The 15,376-nt window shown below is 41.9% G+C and overlaps 1 protein-coding gene across 15 annotated transcripts in view; it reads left to right on the top strand.

Moving 5' to 3' along the window:
- Positions 1-12,740, top strand: part of GTDC1 (glycosyltransferase like domain containing 1) — a 197,680-nt gene extending 184,940 nt beyond the window's left edge. For 14 of the 15 annotated variants that reach the window (XM_068949317.1, XM_068949311.1, XM_068949312.1 and 11 more), the window contains 3 exons: positions 3,678-3,748; positions 4,442-4,533; positions 11,507-12,740. In XM_068949317.1, coding sequence (XP_068805418.1) covers positions 3,678-3,748; positions 4,442-4,533; positions 11,507-11,590 — 247 coding nt within the window. In that variant the 3' untranslated portion in view covers positions 11,591-12,740. The other variant, XM_068949318.1, reaches the window with a different exon arrangement.
- Positions 12,741-15,376: the final 2,636 nt, after the last annotated feature.

Genomic DNA, 15,376 nt, shown 5'->3' with positions numbered 1-15,376 from the left:
TGTAGAACACTATATAAATGCTAAGTATTGTAATCATTAGTAATTTTACTAATAAAAACCCATGGCTCCCCAAACAACTGGTAAAGTATGAGCGGCAGCAGTGATTTTCAGAAAAAACTATTTAAAACTTATCTCCAAAATGTTGCCATGAATTGTTTAGAAATATGACAGCAAATACTATAAATTATAGATGTTAATTTTCATTCATTAAAAGTTCTTCAAAGAGCATTTGAAAGGGAGATGAAAAGCATTAACTTGTACTAGTAGTAGGCAGATTCCTATACTTAGAAGTCATGATAGCAAATGCAAATTGAGCTTTCTAAACCAAGACTCTTAAAGCACGTTATTAAGTATTTTCCTTATCAGTTTGAGCAGCAGTGTGGTGCTTTAAAAGGACCAGGTACGGGGGTCCCTTCTACTACTGGGCAGATGGACCAGTACTACTCGGTTTTATGCTGCCTCATTTACTTAGTGTTTTGCAATCCTTAATGTGCACAGCTGGCAGCTGAATGCAGGTTTGATACTAACAGTTTAGACATCTTTAGATGTAGCAGATGGAAAATTTTACACAAATAAAGTAGGAGAAAGTGTGCAATTAGGTTTTTATCTGCAGTTACACGATGCATCCTGTGCTTTAGTTCAGAACATCACCTTGGTGGGTGGTCATCGTCTTGCCTTGCACCAAAGCTGTACCTTCTTGACACCACACTTGATGTTGGACGCCTGCCCAAGCACCAAACTTCTGTTATTGTTGAGTGTGAAGGAAATAATAAGAAATGCAACGATCAGCAAAAGACAAAGGCAGGCCAGCAGTGTGATTCCAGCCGCCCAGTACATTATGGTTACATTCCAGGCTAGTTAAGTCACTATGGTAAAATCCTTGGCAGGATTTTTTTTCAATAGTTTATTCATGATGTTCATTATTATGAGCTGTAAAGACTATGAGAATTTCATTTTTTAAATGTCTTATGGAATGTATCACTTTCTTAGATCTTGTAGACATGCTGTGGAAACCATAACATAAAATATGAGTTACTTACAATAACTAATTTTAATCCCATCTGCTAAGTATGACAACATTAGCATTTCCACTTAATTAAAAACACCCTTAAAGCAGCAATGTTTTAATCACTCCATTTTATTTACTCTCCTCCGGTGTCACTTATAATTGTAACTTTTTATTTTTTAATAATGAGGGATTTTTTTTCTCTGTGCATCACACAAAAAAGTGCTGTCGATAATTAGCAGTCTTCTGTTATTACTAGACTCAGGTGTCACAACTGTGTCTCATCCTCATTACAGTAAAAAATTTCACCTATCAGATTCATTATTGCTAGATAATGCGACTGAGAGCCTTAGCAGGCCCTCCAGAAAAGTAATTCAGCCAAGCAAAATTATCAGCTAATTATATTTAGAATCAAAAGCCCAACAACTATTTGCGGATAAATTGTATGAATTGAAGTGAATAGATCTGAATATTAAGATTCATAGATTTAGCAGATGATTTGTTAATTGGAATAAAAAGGTCATTTACTAGCCATTTTAACAATAGATCAATTGGAACTCTATTTATTATTCAACTAGTAGTGCTTAAGAACTGGAATGAAGAATAATTGTATTATTGTCACGATAAGATACTTTTCTGGAAAATGACCAGAATAAGGGGAATTTATGGTGCTTCTCTTTCCGTACTTGGTCCAAAGCCTATGCGTGTCCGTGGAGGGAGCGTTCAGCCCAGTTCAGTTTGATCTGTAGGGCTGGTGAGCTGAAAAGTTGTCGTGGGGGGAGCAGGACTTCCCGCACGGCAATCCGCACCGATCAGGAAATGCACTGAAACTTGGGTGTGAAGAGGGAGAAAAAGCATATGTAAATAAGGTCATTTGCAAATGAAAGAATTCTAAATCTTAGCTTGTCCCTAGCAAACTACAGAAGTATTGAATTCTGATTTTACTAATTCATGATCCAGATAGAGGTTTTCGTAAGGGGAAATTGCATGCTCAAGTGATGACTCAGATTGCATCTTGGCCTGCAGTTTTGTTTTAGGGAGCTGTTCTTTTTTTTTTTTTTTTAATCCAGACGATATGATTAAAAAGCAAATATTTTAACATAACTTAGTGATCTAAGCTATTACTGAAATGTCCACAGTTTCACTCTTTTTTTTTTCTAGATTAAAGAAAACTTTAAAAATCTATTTGCTTTGACATATGACACAATATTTAAGAACTGAAATCATCAATTAAATCACACATCAGAAACATTTCCCTTTGGTAAAAAATATAGTGCTAGACGATGTACACTTTGAAATTGTTGTTAATGTTTAAAATGCAATCTGAAGTGCATATGTTATTTAAAAAACCATAAATTACAAATTTTAAAAGTTTATGAAAAAACTAGCAATCATTACTTAGCAAAGCATTTGCAGAGAAATGTATATCTTTCGTTTTTGTGCCTAAGCATAGTTGTCTGGTATGGAAGCTGAATATGTTATTCTTTATTTTATTTTTGTTCCTGTTCAACACTGAGTAGAACTAAAGGAAACTGTTCATTCTGGGCTAGATTGGCTGCCTGTAATAAAGTAAAACAGCTAATATGCGCTTGAACATAGTGAAAGCCTTCTGGATTGTCACTGAAAATAAAAAGGTGAATGTTGACAGGATTTTAGAATTTTTTCTAGGGACTGAGGGAAGCTGAAGTTAAAAATAAAGTCCTCGTATGGCCAACATGTTGGAGGAAATTCAAAGACTCTCATAAAATAAACATATTTTAAGAAGTGTTTTGAATTTCACTGTGTAATTTCTGGCCAACAGAAATTACAGTTGTATCTTTAGAGGGACATTATGTCAGATCAATGGTCATTATGCAAAAAAAAAAAAAAACCTGAAAACTTGGTGCTTTAACCCATTCTGCTACTAAAATGCAAACCTGAATAGGATAACTTCTCTTTAGATTTGCTACTGGAAAACTTTGAGCCATTGTGTTGCAATTATAAAATACTTGGATTTGATGTTACGGAAGACACGAGAATAGTTCCTTGAGAAAACAAAAAAGCACAAAGCATTGTGCACTTTGGCAAAAGAATCTCCGTGTTGTTTATTAAAAAATGCAAAAGTTTATGTCCAGAAAAGTAAAGGCAATGATCTGAATCATGTGCATAAGCTGAGAGATCCCAGCCCAAAGCGTACTGCAAGTTGTTCTTAGGCTACATTTAATTGCAACCTTTGGACTCTTAAAGCGGAAGGAGACTGTCTGCTCTGCCAGGTAATGGTGATTGTGTGCGTCTGTGTATTCTTACACATATATATAAGCGTGTGTACGTATGCCCCTGTTTTTCTGCAGCATTATTAAGAAAAGCCGTCCATACTTCACCATGTTGTTACATGTGTCTGTCTGCTGATTATAAAATGTGTTAAACAGTATTTAAAAAACAAAAAAATGCAGAGCTGCGCTTTGATTTATTCAGCGAACAAAACATATGCTCACTGTTCTGTTCTATGTAATTCATATGATCAATAAAATTTTCTTTAAAAAGAGCAACTTTGGCATTTAGAAGGATTGTGCTGCTGAGCAGAAAAATGTTTTACTTGTGCTATATGTAGTCAACCTCCATGCTCTTGCACCAAAATAAGTTTTTGGCTTACTAACGTCTTTTTCATATATTTACTATTTTTAATCTTCAGGGTAGAAGCTGTGTATTGCGGCTGTTATCCGTTGTGTCCCAAAGCCTTGGTGTACCCAGAGATATTTCCAGGTAGCTGCCTTGTGGCACAGTTTTTTTGTTGAAATGTAATACGTGATTCATGCTGGAATATAAAGTTTGAGAATAAACTTGAGCAAAAGCAATTGTTTATTTGGCAAGCCAACATGTTAGTGTTAAGGAAAATTTTATGTGTTTTAATACATTAGACGAAGTTTATATTTACCATCTGTTCTTTTAAGATAACACAAAAGCAAGTTTTGAAATAGCATTCTTCATTGTTAGCATACACAACCCATAATGATAGATTTTTGTAAAAAGGTCAGTGATGCTGCAATGGTTTGCAGATTTTTTTGATACGCAGAAAAAAATGGAGGCCTGAAAATCACCCCGAATTATTTAGACAATTTAATACTTAATAGTATGCAACTGTGGTACAGGATACACACTAATGTAGTACCAGTTCTTTGAAAAATCTCATCACTAAATGTATCACATATGCATTGTGTTACATTAGAATAATGTATTTTAATCACCCAAAGGAGATGTCTAAACAGCACAACTACACAGTCTTATTTAGCATTAAACATCCTTGTGAGCTGAGGTAACCTTATAAAATCATGCTTAAATAATGTAAAACACGAGGCGGCACAGAGCAATATGCATTTTTAATTAGTAAAGTGACTAATATCGAGTGTGTGCTTTGAGGTTTTTGTTTCATTAAAAATGTATCTGTTTTTCCTGCAGCTGAATATCTGTATTCTACACCTGAACAGCTTTTTAAAAGGCTTCAGAATTTCTGCAAGAGACCAGATATTGTAAGGAAACATCTCTATAAGGTAGTTGTTCAGAATAGTTTTACATGATATAATGCCATATCGAAGTACAAAGGAAAAAAAAAAACCCTTAAAAAAACAACATTTAATTAACATACTAATGTTTAAAGGAAACATGCTTGGGAGGGATATTAGTCGTTACACTAACAAGGATTAATTAAACTAGATGCCAGTTGTATTAACCTAGGTCTTATGAAATACGTGCACTTAATGCATGCTACATGCTTTTTTTTAATTTATTGTTTTCTAAAATGACTGTCCTTTACATTTGGACCCAAGAGGCTTATAAAAATGAACCTGGATTAATGTAACTCATTAGTTTAAAAGGAAAATAAAAGAAAGATCCTACAATTATACTAATGAGGATAAGCCTACCTTCCTATCCTAATTTAATCTTCAGTCCTCAAAAAACGCAGGTGACTGCTATCAGGTAAGCTTTCTCTGCCTTTTGGAAATATTTGAATTATTTTGATAATCATGACTATTTTAACTCTTTGTTTAAATGAGGTGAAAGTTTGCTTTTTTAAGGTACGGTGAACATTAAAAAAGTTTACTGGAAGCATAATTTGCTGGTATTTATCCTGTCTTATTCTTTAGTTATTTATTTAGAGAAAGTAGAGTTTAAGTGGTAGACTGGCCATTCAAGTTTTGACTGGGTGCTCAGTGCCAGACTGCCTTTCAGATGCATGTTTTTATTGCTAGGAGTCGATCTTTCTTTTCTAATTACGTGAATGTAGATGAAGCGCTAAGTTTTATATTATTTCAGTGAAAAGCTATTATTACGTAATGGGGCTTTTATAAAATACCCACTATTTTTTGGCATGCTAATATGTCAGCTCACACCATTGACTGCTCCGTTACGACTTCCACAGTCCTAGATACGCTGTGGACAGGGCAGGTACGCATTCCCCTTGCATGACGAAGGTATTTCAGGTAGCATTTTTTGAAAACCTGAACTGAGCTGAACGTCAGTCGTCTTTAGTGGCCTGGGAGTGCAGAGCCAGAAGTTACTTCTCGTATTACCTGTTCGGTGCAAAGATGGTATCTCCTCTAGCCCCTTGGTTGTAGCCATGTGGGCACACTGTTAATGATCAGGTCGAGCAATCTCCCTCCTCATTTGGCCGCTTCTGCGTCTAACAGGACTGGCCTCTTTTCCCACGCTCCTGCCCCCGTGGGTCCTGCCGTGTGTCGGCTGCCCCTCCACCCTCTCGCGCCCGGACGTAGCAGGCGGGATAGTTTCGCCCGTGGTCGACTTTTTTGGTGACCTAAAAATAGACATTTACATAATGGTACGTCAAAGAAGATGTCGTTTCTGCAGGAAACAGTTAAACTTCAAGAAAAAAAGGAGAGAACCAAAAACGCAATTTAACACCCAATTTCAAGCTCATTATCTTTCATTGTCTATTAACTTGGCAATGGTTCAGAAGGTAGCTCATAATAGTTTAAAATGCTGACTGAACACTTCCAGCGTTCAGCGTTCCTTCTTGAGTCAATAGGATTGCATAGTTAGACATGGTGCCTTCAAAGAGAAGACAGTCCTTAAACGTTTACCTTGGCGTTTGCCAACGCTTCAAGCTCGGCTATTAGTTGCGTTCACATGGATCTTCTGTATGCGCGCAGCTCCCCAGATGCTCCGCAAAGCCAAGGCCGGCCTGCTAAGAATGGAAAGTAGTGACAGAACAAATACTGAAGTCAAAAGAGTAGAGTTTTAAAATGTGGCACAGGGAGCGAGGCGTGCGCAAGTCCCGTGAGCTAGACGCCTCGTTTGCTCCAAGCGCCTTCTTTTAAAGAACAAAACCCGTGCCCCGGAATGGTTTGGAGGCAGAGTGCCACCGCAAGAAATAAAGGTGTTTATCCTGTCGCTTGTGCCTTGACTCGTACGTGGTCAACAGCGCGGCTCCGTTGGGAAGTTGTGACTGTTTGAACTACGGCGTGCAACAGGTAGCAGTTAAGTAGAACCGGGGGGACCATTTCCAAATGAGAAAACCTGGGCCTAGTCCAGAACCCGCAAAGGCCGGTGAAAAGCCCCCCGTTGTCTTTAACGGGCTTTGGATCGGTTCTGAGAATATTATCAGGGTTGTCTTTTTGTACCTACACCCAACACATGCTAATTCTTTATTTTGCAACTAAACTCACCGTAAAACCTTCTAGAAAAATGCTAACTTCGATGGGTGCTGCGAGTGTGGTTGTAGTTAGAAGGATGCTGCTTTTAGGAAGCTGAGAAGAGTGAAACCGTGAATGGTGCACAGCTCTTTGATTTTCAAAGACGGGAATAATATCATGTGCTGTCGTGGAAAAGAAAAAGCGACCCCTAGCACAGCAATGCCTAGTAACTGGCTACTTTTCTTTCAGAAATCTTTCTGACGTGCTCCATACCTGAAGCTCATTAAATAGTTGTGAATTCTTGAAAAGAAAGGAAAAATGCTTTAAAAGCAAATAGTACTTTACTATTTAGGGATTCTGCTTTATAGATCAGGAAGTAATCATCATCGGAAGCACCTTGGGTTATGTTTTTACATATCGTTGCTGTTTTGGTTATTAAGGATATCCAAAATGTTCAGGCAGCTCTGAATAACAGACAGTTATTCCTTCGGTTGTCCTCAGTGCTTGCAGAGGGAAGATAAATGACAGGAAGGCAGGCACGTTAGGTAACGGGACACAGTGCAATATCCCCGTGAAAATGCACAGACCAACACATTAAATTGCAATAGCTTAACTCTACGGAGCAGAGTCAGGCTTGCAGACTTTTAAAAATGTACATAATGTAAGCACCTATGAAAACCTTTCCAAATGATATATTACTCACCCTGTGTGTTTCTGTGGTGCCAAAGGCTCTTTTGAATTTGGATATTGCCTTCTACCGGTTGTTAACAGAAGATGGAGATCTGCGGGAAGCAGACTTCATTTGTTATCAAGTACTTGTTCTAGTCTAGTTTTAATGAATCAAAAGTTCCTCTTTGGTTCTGGGTATTTGTGGTTGCCAAACTAAGTGCCAGAATGAAGCAAAGAACAACCACAGGGCACGAGTTTCCATTAGAGGATGCCATAGGACCTGTCAGCATTTGCAAGCTCCCCCAGTAGGGCTTTAAAAAAAAAAAAAAAAAAGGCATCAAATATTTGTTTCTGCATTATTTTCTTTACGTTTACCTTTCAGTTTCCTCAGTTCAGTTTCCTAATTTAAAACAGTATGTATAAAAAAGTATACAGTGGAAAGGGACAAGAGGAGTTGCCAAAAGCCAGGCATGGAAGGAGCTGACAACTTTAAATAATCTCTCCCAGCCCTCCCAGCTGAATGAGTGCCGGCTGACGTGCTGTCGGCTCGGGTTCCTACAGAAAAAAATCTCCTCTCACTCAGACTTGTTTAATGGAGAAAAGAATTTGGCCCACTTTCTGACATCCATCTTATTATTTCCATCACACTCCAGAAGCTCACCTGCCTATGAAAAGACACATGGCATGGTTTTTTTCTCACTTACACCACTGCAGAAGATCAGTGCCTCTCCCGAATTCAAAGAAATTAAACTACTGTAAAATCAAATTAAGATCTCCCTTAGACCTTAGACATCTGAATTGTTTCCAGTCTCAGGATTTGGCTGTATAGAGCAGTTTTAGCAAAATTTTCTTTTTTTTCTCCTTTTCTTTTTGCTTTGATTGAGATAAAGCAATACTTTTAATATTTCAGGGAAACTGTGGTAGATGGGAAAACTGTTTTCCATCCAGTTTAACTATTTCGGCACAGGTAGGAAGGCAGCAGGAGTCCTTCTTAGCAACGTGCTGCAGTTCCTTGTAGTCCTCATAAGAGCTGGGGAAGATTTCTGCGTTTCCTCTGCTCTTACCCCTACCCATTCCCCTGCACAACTCCATGAGAAATTCATTTTCCTGCTATTCGTTCAGCTGCTGATCTGGATCAGCACATCACACATTTAGTGGGAGAAGGTATTGGGTCCCGGATATAGGTAGAAATAGGGTTATTACAGGTCTTCCACAGTTAGAGATTAACGCTGGAGTTGGAGATTTTATAATCGTTCATAATCTTCTTTTAGTTTTAGCTGTTGTCGTTCTGCATATAGTAGTTGCCCATTGGACATCAGGCCCTTAGGATCCTGCGTTCTTGGTTTTGGTAGCTTTCCATAGCAAGGAGCTTCATTGCGTGTTTGCACGCTTAGTTAAAAGCATTTCCTTTAATCAGCGTAGAGTTTCCCTACTGTCGTTTTCATTGAGGGTCTCCTTGTTCTTGAATTGTTAGCCTGCAAACAGAAGCTCCCCATCTATCTTTTCGGTGCCATTCATTATTTTATAAACATTTGTCAAACACTTACAGTACGTTGGTCTTTTCAGTCTCTCCTCATGAATGTTATTCCGTGTTTATGTTCTCATCTCCCATCATTCAGCCCATTCTGATGCTCGAGAGCTGTCTCATGATGGGGTGATCATTACTTGACAGAGTATTCTAGACCATGCCATCAATTTATGCCTTCTGTGATCATATTCAACCTGTTCCTTAGGCAGCCATACTTGCTGTCTGCTGTTTAACCAGGAACGTATATTGAGCAGATATTTGTTTATAGTGTTCTCCGGATCTTTTGTCCCAAGCTGACAAGATTAATTTAGAGCTCTATAGGGTATGTGGATAGTGCAAATATTTCCGTCCATCCTGCTGACTTTCCGCTCATCAGCAGAGCAGTTTTGCAGAGCAAGAAGGCACAAAATTGAATTTTTGCTTGTACCTAGTTAGCAGGGGGTACAGGTGTGAAGGGATTTGGAAGCACAGGTGGGAAACCTGCTTTCCTCTTAAGATGCTAATTTTCCACCGAGTGCAATTTTAAGTGGTTTCAGAAATATTCTAAATATGCCTGTATGGGCAGCGTTATTCCAGCCAGGGAACTCTGGAGTGTAAGATGGTGTGTTCATGCTCTCCTGTCGGTGTCAGTGCTGGAAAGAGCTGCTTAGGCACAGGTCGTTAAGGAAAGTGTATGCGAGATAAGGATTTCCTATGTGAAAGAAGTCTTTGGTTACTTATTTCGAGCACAGAATGAGAATAATTTAGGAAGGGACCTCTGGAGGTCATCTGGTCCAGCCTCTGCTCAAGGCAGGGCCAGCTTCAAATTTGGATCTAACTTCAAAGTTGGATTAGGTTGCTCAGGGCCGTATCCAGGTTAGTTTTGAAGTTTGGACATTTTTCATTGCCATCTATATAGCTGATACGGCTGAAGCTCTGGCTAGGTTAGGATGTTTCCAAGGGTGGGAAGATCTGCTGGAACGTGGAATACGATTTTTGCATTTTAGGCCAACCTGAGGTCTTAAGGCTCCACATAGGCCTAGAAACTGCCATGCTAGAGCCAAGTATGCTAGGTAGTGCAAATCCTCACCGCAGAAGTCAGGAGCTAGCAGGGCTGTTCAGGTTGCCTTCTGGGACATTCTGGGACCCAGCAATATATGTACCCAGGCTGGGAAACCCTGAGGAGCCACTGTCCTTTCCTGCGTCTGAACTTCTCCCAGGGCTTGGCTTTCTGTGGGCTCTGGGGTATATATCTAGGGGCTTTCAGCGCTCCGCAAATTTTGGTACGTAGCTCTTAGCGTTTGGCTACGTTCGCAGAGCAGGAAGAAAGCATTCATTAAGAAATGGCAGTTTTGTGTCCATCTTTCAGCATAAACGCAAGGACTTTGAACTTTTTATTATAACAATGTTAGATAGCTTCCAATTTAGTTTTAGAAAGTAAATGAAAACTGGCAGATGAAGCACAGCTGCTACAGAACGGTAGATGGAGAAATGGGTCAAAGGAATATGATTGACTTTGGAGGAAAAGTTGCAGAAAGAATGAAAACTTTTTTTTTTTTTTTCCAGTAAAATATATCCAAACTACCTTGAGAAAGAGAGCCTGGAACTCTTTTCCTACGGCTGGAGTTGGTCAGTGTGTTCTGAACTGTCCTCTCCTAGTGAAAGGGTGTCTTGTGTAAAACTGCATCCCTCATTTGATGCTTTTCTTTTTGTTTAAAGACAGAAAGAAAGAAAGGAGTTTTAAAATGAAGAAAATGCTTTACTGCAAGCAGCTTTGCACCTTGACTCTTCCTATCTTATGCTCACTTGCAAAGGGAAGGAGCTGGGTCACAAAGAGAAGCTGACCCGGTACAAATTGACTCTATAAATCGCTCTGGTTTCTCGCATTCCCAATCTCAGTTTTTGTGCCAATTTTAATTGCACAAATTAATTTTGTTAAGGTAATATTAAAAATGTTAAAACGTTCACCAAATCGGTACTGTCTGTTCCAACGCCAACTGTCGTGAAGCAATAGGTCTGAATGAATGAACAGTCCTTTAATAAAGTCTAGTGGTTAACTCTGAAGTCTAATGATGACCATGTAAATATTAATTATTTCGGTTCTGCTCTTAGGACGTGAAAAACAAGAAGGTTGATTATAGCATAAAAGATATCGTATTGCTACTGACGTCTTGATCTAATGCCTCTCCTTCATGGGAAGATCCTGCTTTATGTGAGATTGCTGATTTGGTCTGGGCTTGTTTAGGAACTGTTGACTGACAGATGCTCTATACCTTGAGAAAACGACTGCCCAAACCTTTGCAAAGTTATCACCAAAAATCTAAATATATCTGTATGCGTAATGTTACGAAGTTGCTACTTTGCTAGAGTTAAAAACCCAGACGCTCATCCACGCATTTGCGCGCGAACCAAGTTGCCACGTGCAAACGTGAAGCGCGCAACAAAACTGGCGTGCAAACGTGCGCGCTCCGAGGTTGCTCTGAAACGCAGGCCAAAGGGAGGCCGGCGGCGGCGAACCCGGCGCATGAGCCGCTCCTACCGGTTCTTAGTCCTGCCGCGCGCCAAGGTGGGGAGCCGGGCGGCTGGGCGCCCCGGGGATGGGCGCACCCGCCCGCGCAAGAGCCCCCCGCCGCGCCGCCGCCGCCGCCGCGGCTCCTCTGCGCCCCTTCACCCTCTCTCTCTTGTGCTTCCTCGCAGGGCGAGATGGCTGGCTTTTCTTGGGCAGCGCTGCGTGGTAAATTCAGGTCTGTGCTCGCCGCGGAAGCGAGGGAAGATTTGTGACAGATGGGGCTAAGTCGCAAACTTGCAGCCTAAGGCAGAATCGCAGAACTTTCCAGAGCGTGCCCATATTTACCTGATCAGAGAGAAAAGAAAATCTGCAGAGGAAGCCGAGCCTGGCTGCTTGTCATAGCTGACACAGAGCCATCTGCCACAAACCTGTGGCGGCTTCAGATCTCCAATCCCTGCCACCACCCCGGCTCAAATTAAATACAGATTCGTGGAGACGTTGTGATGGTTACACATGTCCTCGGCATCACATGCAGGAGCCTGTTCAAAAAAAAAAAAAAAAAAAGAAAAGGGAAAAAAAAAAAAAGAAGGGGGGGGAAAAAAAAAATATGTGGCCTGTTGTATAACCGCGCTCATGTATCCCATATGTGGTGCCACATTGAATTTCCGGTGGGATCTGTTTTTCTCCTTTGTACTGGAGGACATGGTGCCTGCGTGCTTTGCTCCTCGCCGCCGCGACGGCAGCCAAGCCGCGGCCGCTTCAAACGCTGGCGCTTGGCTGCCTTTCCACCTGGGCTGCCAGGTGATGGCGGGAGCCGGCCCGCGGGCCGCCCAGGGCCGGGGGGGCCCGGGAGGAGGCGCCCCCTGCACCCGCCGCCCCGCTATTTGGGCGGCCACTGCCCCGGCGCTTCCCCCCCCCGTCCTACCCCTCTATCCCCCCCCCCCGCCTCCTCCTTCTTCTTCTTCTTCTTTTTTTTCTTTTGCAAATTAATGACTCTCTGGCACCGGGGGTTTTTAAGTGAAGGTATTAATAAGGGGTCTGGCAGGTAATCCCGTGATTCACCGAGTTGCATTTGCATTTAATTAATCTTAAAGAAAGCTGAAAGATAAACAGCTGTAATTCAAACTAGCACGGGAAATATGCTACATGGTGCCATCTATCCGATAAAATGAAAGCGGAGACACTTGTTTTATTTCTCTCAAGGATGGAGAACAAACAGATAACGGTCAAAATACTTCCAATAAAAACCAGTAGCTGCAGTTCATCAAGGATCTTTGCATCCAGTTACAAATACAGCCTTTTAAAGATAAATCACCGACGATTCCGGCAGTCAAGCTGCTATATTTGTGGATGTAAAATGTTTTGAAGATGTAGATTGTACAATAAATTTTTAATAAAGTGCCCACTGCAATTTTTAATTAGCATATCTCATTCATGTATAAGTGTGTACATCTATCTGTGTGTTTATCACTCGGCGTATCCCCGTGTCAGAGTCAATGAATGCAATTGCGCCTTTATCTGATGAAGCAGAATCTGCTTTGCAAGTGATAATAAAACGTTACGACAATTCCAAGATTTTCAGTGCTGTTCTGGGAAGAGGCAAGAAGGAGCCTCCGTAAATTGTTTCGATTTAAAGCCCGGCAACACCTCTCTTGGTGGGCAGGTAAGGTTTGGGCTTCGCTCCTGTCGGGCAAGGCAGCTCGTCCCTCCCGGCCGGCGAGCCGTCACCCAACGGCCCACCAGAGCTTCCTGCTTGATTTTTTCAATCGAAAAAAAAAAAGCCAGGAGAGATCCGAGGGCAGATGGTAAGTGCTCAGATATTTTCCTGGCACTGCAGAGTTGTGATTTTGCCGTAATCGTCTCTCATGTATGTTTGTTCCTCCCTATGTCTGCTCCACCAAAGCCCAGCCTGGCTCTAGAAGTTTCAGGTGGTTGAGTCAAAGCTGTCTCCTCCGGATGGCCCGCGTAGGTGTGGTAGTCATAGCTGGCAGGGCAAAGTAACAGCACGACCTATCTGAATGTCTCAGAAATCTTCCCTAACGCTATCACACCTCACACCGGCAATGGCAAGTTGGAATTTTTCTGTCTTTATCGATGGGGAAACAGAGGCATGAAGTGAATTGGTCAAAGTTTCGCCATGACTCACTCTCCAAACCGGTAACGGGGAAAGAAGAGACGCCGTAACTCTGTGCTATGGCTTGTGGCGCACAGGCTCCGCACACGTTGTCCGGGGCGGGGGGTCTCCTTACGCCAAAGATGCGTCTTTTTGAATGGAGAACACGGCGGCTGAGGAGGCCAGGGCGAGCCACCTGCTGACCCTGGTCAGGCCCAGCTCCTCCCTCAGCTGGTCCACTTTAGCTTATTTGGTGGTCAGGGATATTTTAACAGCAGGTTTTATGCATGAATGATCATTTTTTTAAAATACATGTGCATTTGAGGACTTCTTTGGTTCTCTTTCACTGGAAGCTGTTTCTTCTGCCACTGCCCAGGCAGCTGGATGAATTTAGGGCTGAGGCTGTAGCTTTGCATGTAGACCTTTCCTAGGCAAGGAAAATGGTAAGTTTCAGGGTATTTTGTCTCACCAAGTCTCACCTGAGCTCTTTCTGCTAAGTCTAAGTGACTTGGAAAACATTTCCTAGTTTTCCTAAAAACAGTAAGGGCCTTACTTTGAGTAAAGGTAGAAGGGTCCTCGTTGCTTTTCAAGGCCTTTGTCAAGAGGCACAGCACCCCCTGAAAATCTACCTAAAAGCAGGTGGAAAGTCCAGGAATCTGTACATGGCCACTTAATGTATGCACAAGTTTTTGATTTTTTTTTTTTAAACAAGCAGAAGATACAAACACCTCCCAAAAAATGCAGGAGGGATAACCCATCTGATTCCTCTGCCCTTCTCCCCCCTCTAGCTGAGGGTATGAATACACTCCTAGGTTCAGTTTGATGAGAAAAGCTGTTCGAGAGCAAGAAATCCTGTGCTGGACTCCGAGGATAACAGGGAAGCTGAGGTCCATCCCGTCCTGTTGCTGGAGGTTGGGTCTGGGCTCGCAGAAACTTTGCAGCATGCTTGCACGTGTCTTGCTACGTCCCCGAAGTCCACTAGGTCGGCCCCAGGTCCTGGGTGGGCTACGCTGGGCTATTTCCAGATCCTCAGTCAAAAGGGTGATGTAACATTTCTAGCTAGTTTGAGGTAGCATTTCCCGCCAAAAAGTAGTGTTTTCCCTGCTGCCTGGGTGCCTGAGGAGTTTTGCCGCGTGGTTTCTGAGGATCAGGTGAAAGCCAGCCGTCCGGCTCTGGTTCATTCAAAGCCTTCACTTCAAAAGGTCGTAGAGACAAAGCGGGATCTCGGTCCCACCGTTCCTACGCACATGAGTAATCTGTGAATTCAGAGACCTGATCTTATGAGTAAAACGGCAGTACTGACCCTTCACTCACTTTACCGATGTTTCACCTGCGTTGGAGCAGGAACTGCAAGTTTCAGTACCTAGTTAAAACCAAACGGGCTTTTCTGCCTCCCGCCAGCATCACTCGATAGCGGCTCAGAGCAGGCGACTCTCTTGCCTCCTGCGTCAATAACCGGCCAGGCACCTAATCCAACAATCCCCCCGTCTTACTGTCTGAGATCGCAGGAAACACAGGTTTATTCCACATGAGACTCGTCTTTCCCGGTATGATAGAAAAGAAAATCCTAAAATAACTAGGGAATTTTTTTGCAAAGTGTTTCCAGCGTTCCTGCCGCCGCCTGGGTCGTGCTGCAGGAGCCACGGTGTAGACGAGCTTCCCTCAGTGTTTTCAGCGTCGAGACCTCTGACTTAGCTCAAAGCTGTTCCGAATTAGGATGCTAGATTTTTCTAATTGCGTTTTTAAAGACCGAGCCAGCAGTTCATTAGAAATCACGGGGCAAATTCTGCTTCTCTGTTACACCGGTATAAATCTTGAATGAATTTCTGGCAGGATAACTGAGGGTAGAATGTACCTCCCATATTGTTCCTCAGATTATTAAAAGTTAAAGGGCTTTGAAAATTAAATTCACCTTTCACCGTTCAAGCTGTTTATTCTTTGCTTT

This window comes from Struthio camelus, chromosome 6 (assembly GCF_040807025.1).
Source record: "Struthio camelus isolate bStrCam1 chromosome 6, bStrCam1.hap1, whole genome shotgun sequence".
NCBI classification, from domain to species: Eukaryota; Metazoa; Chordata; class Aves; order Struthioniformes; family Struthionidae; genus Struthio; species Struthio camelus.
This window is presented reverse-complemented; position numbering and strand designations above follow the sequence as displayed.